Genomic DNA, 15004 nt, shown 5'->3' with positions numbered 1-15004 from the left:
AACCATAGAAATAGATTCCATGGATATAACTAACTATACAGTGAGTGTACAAAACATTACCGAACACCTGCTGTTTCCATGACATAGACTGACCAGGTGAATCCAGCTGAAAGCTATGATCCCTTATTGATGTGACTTGTTAAACCCACTGCAGTCAGTGTAGATAAAGGGGAGGAGACGGGTTAAAGAATGATTTGTAAGCCTCGAGACAATTGAGACGTGGATTGTGTGTGTGCCATTCCCGAGGGTGAATGGGTAAGACAAAATAAAGTGCCTTTGAACGGTGTATGGTAGTAGGTGCCAGGCACACCGGTTTGTGTCAAGAACTGCAACACTGCTGGGTTTTTTACGCTCAACAGTTTCCTGTGAGTATCAAGAATGGTCCACCACCCAAACAACATCCAGCAAACTTTACACAACTGTGGGAAGCATTGGAGTCAACATGGGCCAGCATCCCTGTGGAACGCTTTCGACACCTTGTAGAGTCCATGCCCCGACAAATTGAGGCTGTTTTGAGGGAAAAGGTGGGGTGCAACTCAATGTTAGGAAGATGTTCCTAATGTTTGGTATACTCAGTGTACAAAAGTTTTGAGAATGACACAAATATTAATTTCCACAAAGTTTGCTGCTTCAGTGTCTTTAGATATTTTTGTCAGATGTTACTATGGAATACTGAAGTATAATTACAAGCATTTCATAAGTGTCAAAGGCTTTTATTGACAATTACATGAAGTTTATGCAAAGAGTCAATATTTTGACCCTTCTTTTTCAAGACCTCTGCAATCCGCCCTGGCATGCTGTCAATTAACTTCTGGGCCACATCCTGACTGATGGCAGCCCATTCTTGCATAATCAATGCTTGGAGTTTGTCAGAATTTGTCCACCCGCCTCTTGAGGATTGACCACAAGTTCTCAATGGGATTAAGGTCTGGGGAGTTTCCTGGCCATGGACCCAAAATATCGATGTTTTGTTCCCCGAGCCACTTAGTTATCACTTTTGCGTTATGGCAAGGTGCTCCATCATGCTGGAAAAGGCATTGTTTGTCACCAAACTGTTCCTGGATGGTTGGGAGAAGTTGCTCTCGGAGGATGTATTGGTACCATTCTTTATTCATGGCTGTATTCTTAAGAACATTTTTGAGTGAGCCCACTCCCTTGGCTGAGAAGCAACCCCACACATGAATGGTCTCAGGATGCTTTACTGTTGGCATGACACAGGACTGATGGTAGCGCTCATCTTGTCTTCTACGGACAAGCTTTTTTCCGGATGCCCCAAACAATCGGAAAGGGGATTCATCAGAGAAAATGACTTTACCCCAGTCCTCAGCAGTCCAATCCCTGTACCTTTTGCAGTATATCAGTCTGTCCCTGATGTTTTTCCTGGAGAGAAGTGGCTTCTTTGCTGCCCTTCTTGACACCATGTCATCCTCCAAAAGTCTTCGCCTCACTGTGCGTGCAGATGCACTCCTGAGCAAGCTCTGTACTGGTGGTGCCCCTCTCCCGCAGCTGAATCAACTTTAGGATACGGTCCTGGCGCTTGCTGGACTTTCTTGGGTGCCCTGAAGCCTTCTTCACAACAATTGAACCGCTCTCCTTGATGTTCTTGATGATCCGACAAATGGTTGATTTAGGTGTAATCTTACTTGCAGCAATATCCTTGCCTGTGAAGCCCTTTTTGTACAAAGCAATGATGACGGCATGTGTTTCCTTGCAGGTAACCATGGTTGACAGAGGAAGAACAATGATTCTAAGCATCATCCTCCTTTTGAAGCTTCCAGTCTGTTATTCGAACTCAATCAGCATGACAGAGTGATCTTCAGCCTTGTCCTCGTCAACACTCACACCTGTGTTAACGAGAGTATCACTGACATGTCAGCTTCGTCTGATCACTCTTCATAACATTCTGGAGTATATGCAAATTGCCATCATACAAACTGAGGCAGCAGACTTTGTGAAAATTAATATTTGTGTCATTCTCAACATTTGGCCACGGCTGTACACACGCCGCACCACTGTGACTCATAAAGGCTTCTGATTGTGTCGCCATCTACACCGAACGGGTATTGTATGTAGATTGATGAGAATTGTTTTATTTAATCCATTTTTGATGAAGGTTGTAAAGTAACAAAATGCGTAAAAAGGGAAGGGGTCTGAATACTTTCCGAATGCACTGCATTTATATACAGTGCCTTTGGAAAGTATTTAGACCCCATGACTTTTTCCACATTTTGTTACTTTACAGCCTTATTCTTGGAGTCCAAGAATGGCCACTCTACCATAAAGGCCTGATTGGTGGGGGGCTGCAGAGATGGTTGTCCTTCTGGAAGGTTCTCCCATCTCCACAGAGGAACTCTGGAGCTCTGTCAGAGTGACCATCAGGTTCTTGGTCACCTCCCCTCATGGCTTGGTTTTTGCTCTGACATGCACTATCAACTGTGGGACCTTAAATAGACATTTGTGTGCCTTTCTAAATCATGTCCAATCAATTTAATTTACCACAGGTGGACTCCAAACATCTCAAGGATGATCAATGGAAACAGGATGCAACTGAGCTCAATTTCGAGTCTCATAGCAAAGTGTCTGAATACTTATGTAAATAAGGTATTTCTGTTTTTTATTTTTAATACATTTAAAACCTGTTTTTGCTTTGTCATTATGGTGTGTAGATTGATAAGCAAAAAAAGTAATTTAATCAATTTCAGAATAAGGCTGTAACGTAACAAAATTTGGAAAAGTCAAGGGGTCTGAATACTTTCCGAATGCACTGTATAAGGCATACTTTAGCTATTGCTATTATACACTATATTACTGTATATGGTTGGCAGTTGGTGTTTTGGGAGGATTAATACTTTTTTCTGTATAGTATGTGTGTATTTTTGTTTTTCTTTGCGTATAAATGTGATTTAATAGTGGGTGTGTGTGTTGGCCGTTCAGGGTCTCCACAGCACATGCTGTTCTGCTCCTGGCTCTAAATTCTGGCACACGTCCGTCGGCCAATCAGATCACTGGGCTGTCGACACGCCTCGTCCCTGCCCCCCACACCTTCCCAAAACACACAAGGACACGCGTCTCTCCCTCTCTCCCCCTCTCTTTCTCTCCACCCTCTCTCTATCTCCCTCTACCCCTCTCTCTACCCCCCCCCCCTCTCTCTATCTCTATTTTCCTCTTTCTCTATATATACACACACTGTAAACCCCCTGGTCTGTGGCAGTAGTTCCAGGTGGTAAAGGCCCTTTCGTTCCATTGACCTAAATCACACGTCCGTCCGTCAATCCGTCAGTCAATATGAGGTACCTGAGCTATATGACCTTACATTCTACAGGGCAATCGAGACATATCCCATTCCTCTTTTTGTTGTTGTAGAATCTTGTTCCGATTCTGTTTTTAAAGCTCCCTGCTTTTTCTCGAGTTCACCGATCTTTAGTCACCCATCTTCCTACCCTCTCTCTGTCTCTCGACCCCTCTCTCTGTCTCTCTACCCATCTCTCTGTCTCTCTACCCCTCTCTCTGCAAAGCCCTGCATGACATGGCAAACGTCTCACACGTTTCCCTCCTAGTCATTGACTCTTTCGTTCCATCCATCTAAATAATGTCAACCTTTGGTTCTGTTTGCCTGTCTCTGTCTGTTAGTCCATGGTAGTGTGTGTGGGGGCACGTAGCTGAGGCCCCTGAATACCTCAGATAGGTCATTAAGAACGAGCTGGAGCTCTGCCCTGACCCATACACTGACCTACAGGACCTGGAGAGAGAATGGCCATGGGGCGACTTTATCTGTACCTCTGCCAAGACCTGACCAGGGAAAACTGCAGGCCCTAGTTATTGGCTAAAACTACACTCTTAGAAAAAGGTTTCTATATAGTACCAAAAATGGTTCTATAACTTCATATAGCAGCCCTTAAGGTTCTATATAGAACCATTTTGTAGGGTTCTTTAGTCAGAACCCAAAGGGTTCTATATAGTGAGTGCAGGGCACAGGGTTTTTCCTGGCCGAGTCACTTGGTCCGGAGAACTGTGGTACAGGCTAGTATGTCACTATCAGCAGGGTTAAATTGGGAGGGGGGAGATGGAGTGATGTGGAAAACAGGAAATATCTTGAAGTAGGGTATCAAAGTGTGTGTGTGTGTTTTGCTTCTTCCTGTTTTTTTTTAAATACAATGTTGCATTTAATTGTTAGAGACAACTGCCCAAGCATCTGAAGAATCTATTTATTTTAAAGGAGTGGTAACTCCCACCCTTTTCCTATTTTCTGATTTTTATTGAACAGATAGTGAAGGGATGACAGAGGGGAAAGGTATACAGAGTTATTGTTGATATAAAGGATTCATATAACTTGTTTACATAGATGCAGTCTTTATATATTCCGGTTGTTATGCACATCTTTAAATAGAGGTTAACACAATGCTGTTTGATAGATCTCTTTAAGCTCAGCTTGGCACAGTGTGAGTTGACACAGTTTGCATCTGAAATGGCACCCTATTCCTTACATAGTGGTCAAAAGTAGTGCACTATATGGCAAATAGGGTGCTACTTAAAATCGTAATACATGTCTATATAGAGAAGTGCAAACAGTGTTGTAGCTCTGAGTCTAGCTACTTTTTATACAATGTATAAAAAAGAAAGCTAATCACAAAGATTTGATTGAAGCCTCCATAGAGAAATCTCGTCACAATTCTGGTATGTATTTAAGCTCAGTGTGCTAATGCAGTATGTGTTGTCACTATATTTAACTTGCGTTTATACCAGCAAAGTAGCCTGACTAATTACCGCTCCGTGGCAGCAAACATTCATGTGAGCTCGCGAGATCAGGCGGCTTGCGAGGCTACCAGGAAAGTCCGCTGTGATAAACAGGAACTTTCCCAAAGGGAGAGTGGTGTTGACATAGCCTGATGTGATGTATGTTATTATCGGTGTGCCCTTTTTATCTGCATAGGCTGGCACTGGCACAGAGTTGTTGGCACGACGTAGGGGGAAATATTCACAACTGTTGTGTGTGTGTGTGTCTGTGTGTTGGGCATTACTTCAGCAGCTTCTACTGTGCCACCTGCACAATTTCTCTCACACACACACACATTCATAGCAACAAATGCATTTTTGGCACGCAGACACTCAGTACTTGCACATAGTCCTCCAACAGAGAAAAGAGGAGGGAGAGAATGAGTGAGGAAAAAAAGAAGGCATCTACAAGACGACTTGTATGGTATTTGTTTATTCATAACCCCATATGTCCATATTTTCTACCTTTTCCAAGTTAAACTGTTAGTTTTGCAAAAGTGCCAGGAACCAAAAAACCTCTAAAATCAGCACTGTGATATTATATGCCGAGTCAGAGGCTGTGAATACAAAGCAAGGCTATTCCCCCTGCCTCAGGCTAGCATGTGTCTCCTAAAACAGCAGAGTAACTGACCTAACACGTGTTGCAATGCTGCGTGTCAGGACCCTCTCCATAAAGATGAACAGCTCATATCGCCCCCTGGTGTTACTTTCGTAGAATTGCATCTTGAGCACTTCCAGTGCCTTCGGGAAGTATTCACACTCCTTTACTTTCCCCACATTTAATTGTGTTAGAGCCTGAATTTAAAATGGATTACATTTAGATTTTGTGTCACTGATCTACACACAATCTACCCATAATGTCAAAGTGGAATTTTGTTTGTAGAATCTTTATTTTAATTTTATAAAAAATGTAAAGCTAAAATGTCTTGAGTCAATAAGTATTCAACCCATTGTTATGGCAAACCTAAGTAAGTTCAGGAGTAAAAATGTGCTTAACAAATCACATAAATTGCATGTTCAATAATAGTGATTAATATGATTTTGAATGACTACCCCCATCTCTGTACCTCGCACATACAATTATCTGTAAGGTCCCTAAATCGAGTAGTGAATTTCAAGCACAGATTCAACCACAAATACCAGGGAGGTTTTTCAATGCCTCGCAAAGAACGGCACCGATTGGTAGAATTGTAATAATAAAATTAGAAAGCAGACACTGAATATCCCTTTGAGCATGGTGAAGTTATTAGTTACACTTTGGATGATGTATCAATACACCCAGTCACTACAACGATACAGGTGTCCATCGTAACAGTTACCGGAGAGGAAGGAAACTGCTCATTCACCATGAGGCCAATGGAGATTTTAAAACAGTTACGGAGTTTAATAGTTGTGATAGGAGAAAACTGAGGATGGATCCACAACATTGTAGTTACTCCACAATACACTAACCTAAATTACAGAGTGAAAAGAAGGAAGCATGAACAGAATGCAAATATTCCAAAACATGCATCCTGTTTGCAACAAGGAAATGAAGTAAACATGCAAAAAATGTGGCAAAGAAATTAACTTTTTGTCCTGAATACAAAGTGTTCTGTTTGGCGAAAATCCAACACATCACTGAGTACCACTCTTCATATTTTCAAGCATAGTGGTGGCTGCATCATGTTATGGGTATGCTTGTCATCGACAAGGACTAGGGAGTTTTTTGTTGTTGCATAAAAAGATACGGAATACAGCTATAAGCGCATGCAAAATCTTAAAGGAAAACCTGGTTCAGTCTGCTTTCCAACAGACACTGGGAGATTATTTCACCCTTAAGCAGGATAGTAACCTAAAACACAAGGCCAAATCTACACTGGAGTTGCTTACCAAGACAACGTTGAATGTTCCTGAGTGGCCTAGTTACAGTTTTGACTGAAATCGGCATGGAAATCTATGGAAAGACATGAAAATGGCTGTCTGGCTATGATCAACAATGCAATCAAACAAGCTAAGCATCAGTATAGAGTCACAGTAGAGTCACAATTCAACGGCTCAGACACGAGAGGTATGTGGCAGGGTCTACAGTCAATCACGGACTACAGTCTATCACGGACTACAAAAAGAAAACCAGCCCCGTTGCGGACCCCGATGTCTTGCTCCCAGACAAACTAAACAACTTCTTTGCTCGCTTTGAGGACAATACAGTGCCACCGACACGGCCCCCTACCAAAACCTGCAGCCTCTCCTTCACCGCAGCCAACGTGAGTAAAACATTTAAACGTGTTAACCCTCGCAAGGCTGACGGCCCAGACGGCATCCCTAGCCGCATCCTCAGAGCATGCGCAGACCAGCTGGCTGGTGTGTTTATGGACATATTCAATCAATCTCTATCCCAGTCTGCTGTTCCCACATACTTCAAGAGGGCCACCATTGTTCCTGTTCCCAAGAAAGCTAAGGTAACTGAGCTAAACAACTATCGCCCCGTAGCACTCACTTCCGTCACCATGAAGTGCTTTGAGAGACTAGTCAAGGATCATATCACCTCCACCCTACCTGACACCCTAGACACACTCCAATTTTCTTACCGCCCCAGTAGGTAAACAGACGACGGAATCGCAATCACACTGCACACTGCCCTAACCCATCTGGACAAGAGGAATACCTATGTAAGAATGCTGTTCATCGAATATGATGAAGACAGCTTGGCTGTCGAAAAGTTGGATATAACATTTTTGCATCTGAGCTCCTAGAGTGTGCGGCTCTCCATTATTTTCAAATCGACTAAAGTTCAACATTTAACACCATAGTACCCTCCAAACTCGTCAGTAAGCTCGACCCCGACCTGTGCAACTGGGTCCTGGACTTTCTGACGGGCCGCCCCCCAGGTGGTGAGGGTAGGAAACAACAATTCTACGCCGCTGATCCTCAACACTGGGGCCCCACAAGGGTGCGTTCTCAGCCCTCTACTGTACTCCCTGTTCACCCATGACTGCACACGCCTCCAACTCAATAATCAAGTTTGCAGACGACACTACAGTGGTAGGCTTGATTACCATCAACGACGAGACGGCCTACAGGGAGGAGGTGAGGGCCCTCGAAGTGTGGTGTCAGGAAAATAACCTCACACTCAAAGTCAACAAAACAAAGGAGATGATCGTGGACTTCAGGAAACAGCAGAGGGAGCACCCCCCTATCCACATTGACGGGACAGTAGTGGAGAAGGTGGGAAGTTTTAGGTTTAGGGGCAAACTACCTGCCCTCCAGGACACCTACACCACCCGATGTCACAGGAAGGCCAAAAAGATCATCAAGGACAACAACCTCCCGAGCCACTGCCTGTTCACCCCGCTATCATCCAGAAGGCGAGGTCAGTACAGGTGCATCAAAGCTGGGACCGAGAAGCTGTTTTTCAGTCTCTATCTCAAGGCCATCAGACTGTTAAACAGCCATCACTAACATTGAGTGGCTGCTGCCAACATACTGACTCAAATCTCTAGCCACTTTAACAATTAAATATTGGATGTAATAAATGTATCACTAGTCACTTTTAAACAATGCCACTTTATATAATGTTTACATACCCTACATTACTCATCTCATATGTATATACTGTACTCTATACCATCTACTGCATCTTTCCTATGCCGTTTGGCCATTGCTCACCCATATATTTATTTGTACATATTCTTATTCATTCATTTACACTTGTGTGTATAAGGTAATTGTTAGATTACTTGTTACACTCGCATTAACATCTGCTAACCATGTGTATGTGACCAATACAATTTGATTTGATTTGAACAATCAACTTGACAGAGCTTGAATTATTACAAAAATAATAATAATGGGCAAATATTGTACAATCCAGGTGTGCAAAGCTCTTAGAGACTTACCCAAATAGCCTCACAGCTGTAATCACTGCCAAAGGTACTTCTACAAAGTATTGACTCATGGTTGTGAATAGATATGTACATTTGATATTTCTGTTTCCTTTTCAATCAGTTTGCAAAAAGTTCTAAAAACATGTTTTCACTTTGTCATTATGGTGAATTGTGTGTATATGGGTGAGGAAAAAACCCATCTATTTAATCGATTTTGAATTCAGGCTGTAACACAACAAAATGTGGAATAAGTCGAGGGTTATGAATATTGTCTGAAGGCACTGTACATGGACTCAATTAATACAGTCACTGTGCTCACCTGTGATCTTTCTGTTTCTCTCTCTCTCTTATCTCTCTTATCTCTTCCTCCTCTCTCTCTCTCTCTCTCCCCTCTCTTATCTCTTATCTCTCCTTCCCTTCTCTCTCTCTACCTCTCTTATCTCTCCCTCTCTTCTCTCTCTCTGTCTCTCTCTCCATCTCTCTGTCTCTCTTGCTGTCACCCCTTTTGCTCCCTCTCTGTCCCCCCCCTCTCTGTCTCTCCTTCTCTCTGTCTCCTAGTTACCCAACATGTTTGGGAACGTGCGCTCCACCATCCTGTCTCTAATGATTGGCTCCTACGCCTCTTCAGCCGTCACGTTCCCTGGAGTAAAGGTAGGAGAGTTACTCCTCAGTTCCCTCTGGGTGTTTAGGTCAGTGTTTGTTACGGTAAGCACCTTGTGACAAATTATGATTGATTGATTGAGGATTCACAGAAAGGCATTACTTTATGGCTTTTTTGACATTGTGATATATTATAGTTGAATTTGCTAACCTCTTTCCCATACTTCTCTCTCTCCCTTCCTTTGTTTCTTCTCTCCAGTTGATCTATGATCTAGGTGTGTCCTTCAGGGTGATCATGTGGGTGTGGTCGGGGCTAGCCGGTCTCGTCTTCCTCAACTGCTTCCTTAATTGGCCGATGGAGGCTTTCCCCGCACCCGAGGAGATCAGCTACACGTCAGTATCCATGACAACGTTACTATCATAACACAACATTACATGACGTAACTCTAATGTTATAGACTGTTACAGTAACCCAAAACATTGAATTACAGAGGGAGTTTTTCTTTCTCCATTGCTCCAATTACTCACTCACTCACTCACTCACTCACTCACTCACTCACTCACTCACTCACTCACTCACTCACTCACTCACTCACTCACTCACTCACTCACTCACTCACTCACTCACTCACTCACTCACTCACTTACTTCACTTCCTTCCCCTTCTCTCTCCTTGCTCCCTCAGCAAGAAGGTGAAGCTGAGTGGCATGGTGATGGATGACAAGGTGACGGGGGACAGATTCTACAGTCATGTGACCAAGGTGGGAGAGAAGATGGCTCCGAAGCAGCAGGAGCCAGATCCCTCGTCAGAGCAGCTCCCACCTGGAGAACAGACACAGGGTGAGGAATAGCATAGGATCACAACAAAAATGGTTAGAACCAGATAGAGCTAGTTAGAGAACCAGTCAGAACTAGATATAACTGCTTAGAACCGGATACAGTTAAATGGAACTGGTCAGAGCTGGTCTTCCAGGGCTTCATTCACCAACCAGAATCAATGGACGATATTGAGCTCAAGCCTACTATAAAATCTACTATCTGTTCAACTTTTTTATAAAAATGTGTTAACAAATTGACAAAGTAACTTACCCAAGTATCATTATCTCATGTTTAATTCTTAGCCCCGCCCCTTCATTCCCCTGACAGGTGGCCCTCCGTTCCGTAGTTCAGTCTGCTCGCCCATCTTCCTGTGGAGTCTCATCACCATGGCGATGACCCAGCTGCGCATCATCTTCTTTATGGGCGCCATGAACAGGATGCTGGAGTTCCTGGTTACCCACGGAGACCCACACCGTAAGGACCAATCACTTGTAACGGTTTTAAGTTGTGGGCACTGTCAAATTAGCCTGGTGAAACAAGACTGATTTCGTAATGGCTCACATTTTGTTTCCCATATTAAGTGATGTGAAACAAAATGTGAGCGCAGCGGTCAGTCTGCCACATATCTTAATCTTAATTTTTTGTAAAGTATATTGAGACGTGAAATGCGCTGTAAATAACATTTGACTTGAATATCTGTTGCACCGAATGGTCACAGTTGTAGGAGAATGGCATCTGTGATTTGTTATGATGTTAGTGGGTGGGAATTTGGGACTTCCATGACTTTCTGTGTGTTTTCTGTTTTCAGCCTCTAAGGATCTATTGATGGAGGCAGAGCAACAAGGTGAGAGAATGAGACATTCCATTGGACATTCCATGGTGTGTGTGGAGAGAGTTGTGTGTTTGTGAATGTGTGCGTGCGTTAAGGGTTTGTGAGAGAGAGCGAGAGGGCCTGTGTGTGTTGTAATGTTTAGTGACTGTGTATGTGGGCACGTACGTACGTGTGTGTGTTTTCTGACCGTGGGTCTCCTCTCCTCAGTGGGTTTCTACTCGTCAGTGTTTGGCTCTCTGCAGCTGCTCTGCCTCCTCACCTGTCCTCTGATTGGCTACATCATGGACTGGGGGATGAAGGAGTGCGACGTAGACCAGAGGTGTGTGTGTGTGTGCATGCACGTGTGTGTGACAGAGAGGGAGTGAGAGCGAAACAGAGAGTGACCGGAACCAAGAGAGAGAGAGAGAGAACATAGGAGCTTCGGTTATAAACCACACATCTCATCCATCATGCTGATTGGACAGTGTTTACACTTACAGTCCACTAAGAAAATCTCTGGGCCCGAAGTATTTTAAACACATTCATCTAGTCATTCCTGCCCCCCCTAGTAAACTGCATGTCCTTGTATGTGCCTATTGGTGCCTGGGATGCATTAATACAAAATCACCACTAGCTGGCGACATAAGCTGCATCCCTATGGAGAGATGGACAGCATTTGACTAATATTGGTACCTCAGCTTTCTTTAAGGGAGAAATAATTCAGAGGAGACCAAGCATGACATAATGAGAGAGAGCAGGGTTGTGTTCATTAGACATTAACTAAAGAAAACGGAGCCATTTTTTTTTCTCCCCATTGCAAACATTTTGAAAAATGTTTTCTGTGGCGTCCCCTAATAAACACAACCCTTGGTATTTTCCTGATGCTTTTTTATTTAATTTATCCCTGACCTCTTCTCTCCAGCCAACTTGAACCCCCGAAGAGAGACAGGAAGATCCAGAAACTGACCAATGCCATCCGCGCTTTCATCATCACCAACGTTCTACTGGTCATCTTCGGAGTCATCCAGATGCTAGACAACCTGCCTGTACAGGTAAGAAGACAGCCACATGACCATACCCCTACCTCACCTGGGGTGCGTTCAGCAGGACACAGCGTTGTGGAACGTTTCGATATCAATATATTATATAGACAAACATGCCTCTCTCTGAAATGTAGATGAGATGAGTAATGTAGGATATGTAAACATTATTAAAGTGGCGTTATTTAAAGTGACTAGTGATACCTTTATTAAGTCCATTTATTTAAGTGGCCAGAGATTTGAGTCTATATATAGGCAGCAACTTCTCTATGATAGTGATGGCTGTTTAACAGTCTGATGGCCTGGAGATGGAAGCTATTTTTCAGTCTCTCGGTCCCAGCTTTGATGCACCTGTACTGACCTCGCCTTCTGGATGATAGTGGGATGAACAGGCAGTGGCTCAGGTGGTTTTTGTCCTTGATGATCTTTTTGGCCATCCTGTGACATCGGGTGCTGTAGGTGTCCTGGAGGGCAGGTAGTTTGTGCCGGTGATGCATTGTGCAGACCACACTACCCTCTGGAGAGCCTTGCAGTTGAGGGCGGTGCAATTGCCGTACCAGGCGGTGATACAGCCCGACAGGTTGCTCTCGATTGTGCATCTGTAAAAGTTTGTGAGTGTTTTTGGTGACAAGCCAAATTTCTTCAGCCTCCTGAGGTTGAAGAGGCGCTGTTGCGCCTTCTTCACCACGCTGTCTGTGTGGGTGGACCATTTCAGTTTATCCGTGATGTGTACGCCGAGGAACTTAAATCTTTCCACCTTCTCCACTACAACACCTACTCATTCAAGGGTTTTTCTGATATATATTTTTTTACTATTTTCTACATTGTAAATAATAGTGAAGACATCAAAGCTATGAAATAACACATATGGAATCATGTAGTAACCAAAAAAGTGTTAAACAAATTAAAATATATTTTATATTTGAGAAAATCTTCAAATAGCCACCCTTTGCCTTGATGACAGCTTTGCACACTCTTGGGCGCAAATGTAAAAAAAAAATAAGAAAATGGTACTGTCTTGTTTGCATATATAAGGAATTTGAAATTATTCCTACTTTTACTTTTGATATTTATGTAAATTTTAGCAATTACATTTACTTTTGATATTTAAGTATATTTATTAAACCCATATACAAATACTTTTACTCAAGTAGTATTTTACTGGGTGACTTTCACTTTGACCTTAATAGAAAGTGACTCAAGTATCTTTACTTTTACTCAAGTATGCCAATTGGGTACTTTTTTCACCACTGAACGGGGGCTAATGACGGTTTCGCCTAGTGATGTAGTTGAGTCACTAAACCTTGAGTCCGAAATGAGATGCAAATAGTCTGGGTAGCCATTTGATTAGATGTTGAGGAGTTTCATGGCTTGGGGGTAGAAGCTGTTTAGAAGCCTCTTGCACCTAGACTTGGCGCTCTGGTATTGCTTGCCGTGCGGTAGCAGACAGAAAAATGTATGACTAGGGTGGCTGGAGTCTTTGACAATTTTTAGGGCCTTCCTCTGACACCTCCTGGTATAGAGGTCCTGGATGGCTTGCGGTCAGAGGTTGAGCAGTGATGCAACCAGTCAGGATGCTCTCGTTGGTGCAGCTGTAGAACCTTTTGAGCATCTGAGGACCTATGCCAAATCTTTGCAGTCTCCTGAGGGGGAATAGATTTTGTCGTGCCCTCTTCACGACTGTCTTGGTGTGTTTGGACCATGTTAGTTTGATGGTGATGTGGACACCAAGGAACTTGAAGCTCTCAACCTGCTCCACTACAGCCCTGTCAATGAGCATGGGGGCGTGATCGGTCCTCCTTTTCCTGTAGTCCACAATCATCTCCATTGTCTTGATCACGTTGAGGGAGAGGTTGTTGGCCTGGCACCACATGGCCAGGTCTCTGACCTCCTCCCTATAGGCTGTCTCGTCTGTGATCAGGCCTACATCTGTTGTGTCATCAGAAAAACTTAATGATGGTGTTGGAGTGCCTGGCCACGCAGTCGTGGGTGAACAGGGAGTACAGGAGGGGACTGAGCACGCACCCCTGAGGGACCCTGTGTTGAGGATCAGTGTGGCAGGTGTGTTGTTACCTACCCTTACCACCTGGGAGAGGTCCATCAGGAATTCCAGGAATCAGTTGCAGAGGGAGGTGTTTAGTCCCAGGATCCTTAGCTTAGTGATGAGCTTTGAGGGCGCTATGGTGTTGAACGCTGAGCTGTAGTCAATGAAAAGCATTCTCACATTGGTGTTACTTTTGTCCAGGTGGGAAAGGGCAGTGTGGAGTGCAATAGAGATTGCATCATCTGTGGATCTGTTAGGGCGGTATGCAAATAGGAGTGGGTCTAGGGTTTCTGGGATAATGGTGTTGATGTGAGCCATGACCAGCCTTTTGAAGCACTTCATGCCTACAGACGTGAGTGCTACGGGTCGGTAGTCATTTAGGTGGGTTTCCTTAGTGTTCTTGGGCACAGGGACTATGGTGGTCTGCTTGAAACACGTTGATATTACAGACTCAATCAGGGACACGTTGAAAATGTCAGTGAAGACAATTGCCAGTTGGTCAGCGCATGTTCGGTGTACACGTCCTGGTAATCCGTCTGGCCCTGCGGCCTTGTGAATGTTGACCTTTTTTTTAATATATTTTTTTATTTTAAATTTTACCCCCTTTTCTCCCCAATTTTCGTGGTATCCAATCGCTAGTAATTACTATCTTGTCTCATCGCTACAACTCCCGTACGGGCTCGGGAGAGACGAAGGTCGAAAGCCATGCGTCCTCCGAAGCACAACCCAACCAAGCCGTACTGCTTCTTAACACAGCGCGTCTACAACCCGGAAGCCAGCCGCACCAATGTGTCGGAGGAAACACCGTGCACCTGGCCCCCTTGGTTAGCGCGGCCCGGCCCGCCACAGGAGTCGCTGGAGCGCGATGAGACAAGGGTATCCCTACCGGCCAAACCCTCCCTAACCCGGACAACGCTAGGCCAATTGTGCGTCGCCCCACGGACCTCCCGATCGCGGCCGGCTGCGACAGAGCCTGGGCGCGAACCCAGAGACTCTGGTGGCGCAGCTAGCGCTGCGATGCAGTGCCCTAGACCACTGCGCCACCCGGGAG

The 15004-nt window shown here is 44.2% G+C and overlaps 1 protein-coding gene across 1 annotated transcript in view; it reads left to right on the top strand.

The window, feature by feature from the left end:
* Nucleotides 1-15004, top strand: part of LOC139579048 (large neutral amino acids transporter small subunit 3-like) — a 41267-nt gene that overhangs the window by 14069 nt on the left and 12194 nt on the right. The window contains exons 6-12 of the mRNA XM_071407267.1: nt 9198-9290; nt 9499-9632; nt 9925-10079; nt 10386-10532; nt 10867-10902; nt 11098-11209; nt 11792-11921. Of these exons, the coding sequence (XP_071263368.1) occupies nt 9198-9290; nt 9499-9632; nt 9925-10079; nt 10386-10532; nt 10867-10902; nt 11098-11209; nt 11792-11921 (807 nt within the window). The remainder of the gene's footprint in view (nt 1-9197; nt 9291-9498; nt 9633-9924; nt 10080-10385; nt 10533-10866; nt 10903-11097; nt 11210-11791; nt 11922-15004) is intronic.

This window comes from Salvelinus alpinus, chromosome 6 (assembly GCF_045679555.1).
Source record: "Salvelinus alpinus chromosome 6, SLU_Salpinus.1, whole genome shotgun sequence".
Lineage (NCBI taxonomy): Eukaryota > Metazoa > Chordata > Actinopteri > Salmoniformes > Salmonidae > Salvelinus > Salvelinus alpinus.
This window is presented reverse-complemented; position numbering and strand designations above follow the sequence as displayed.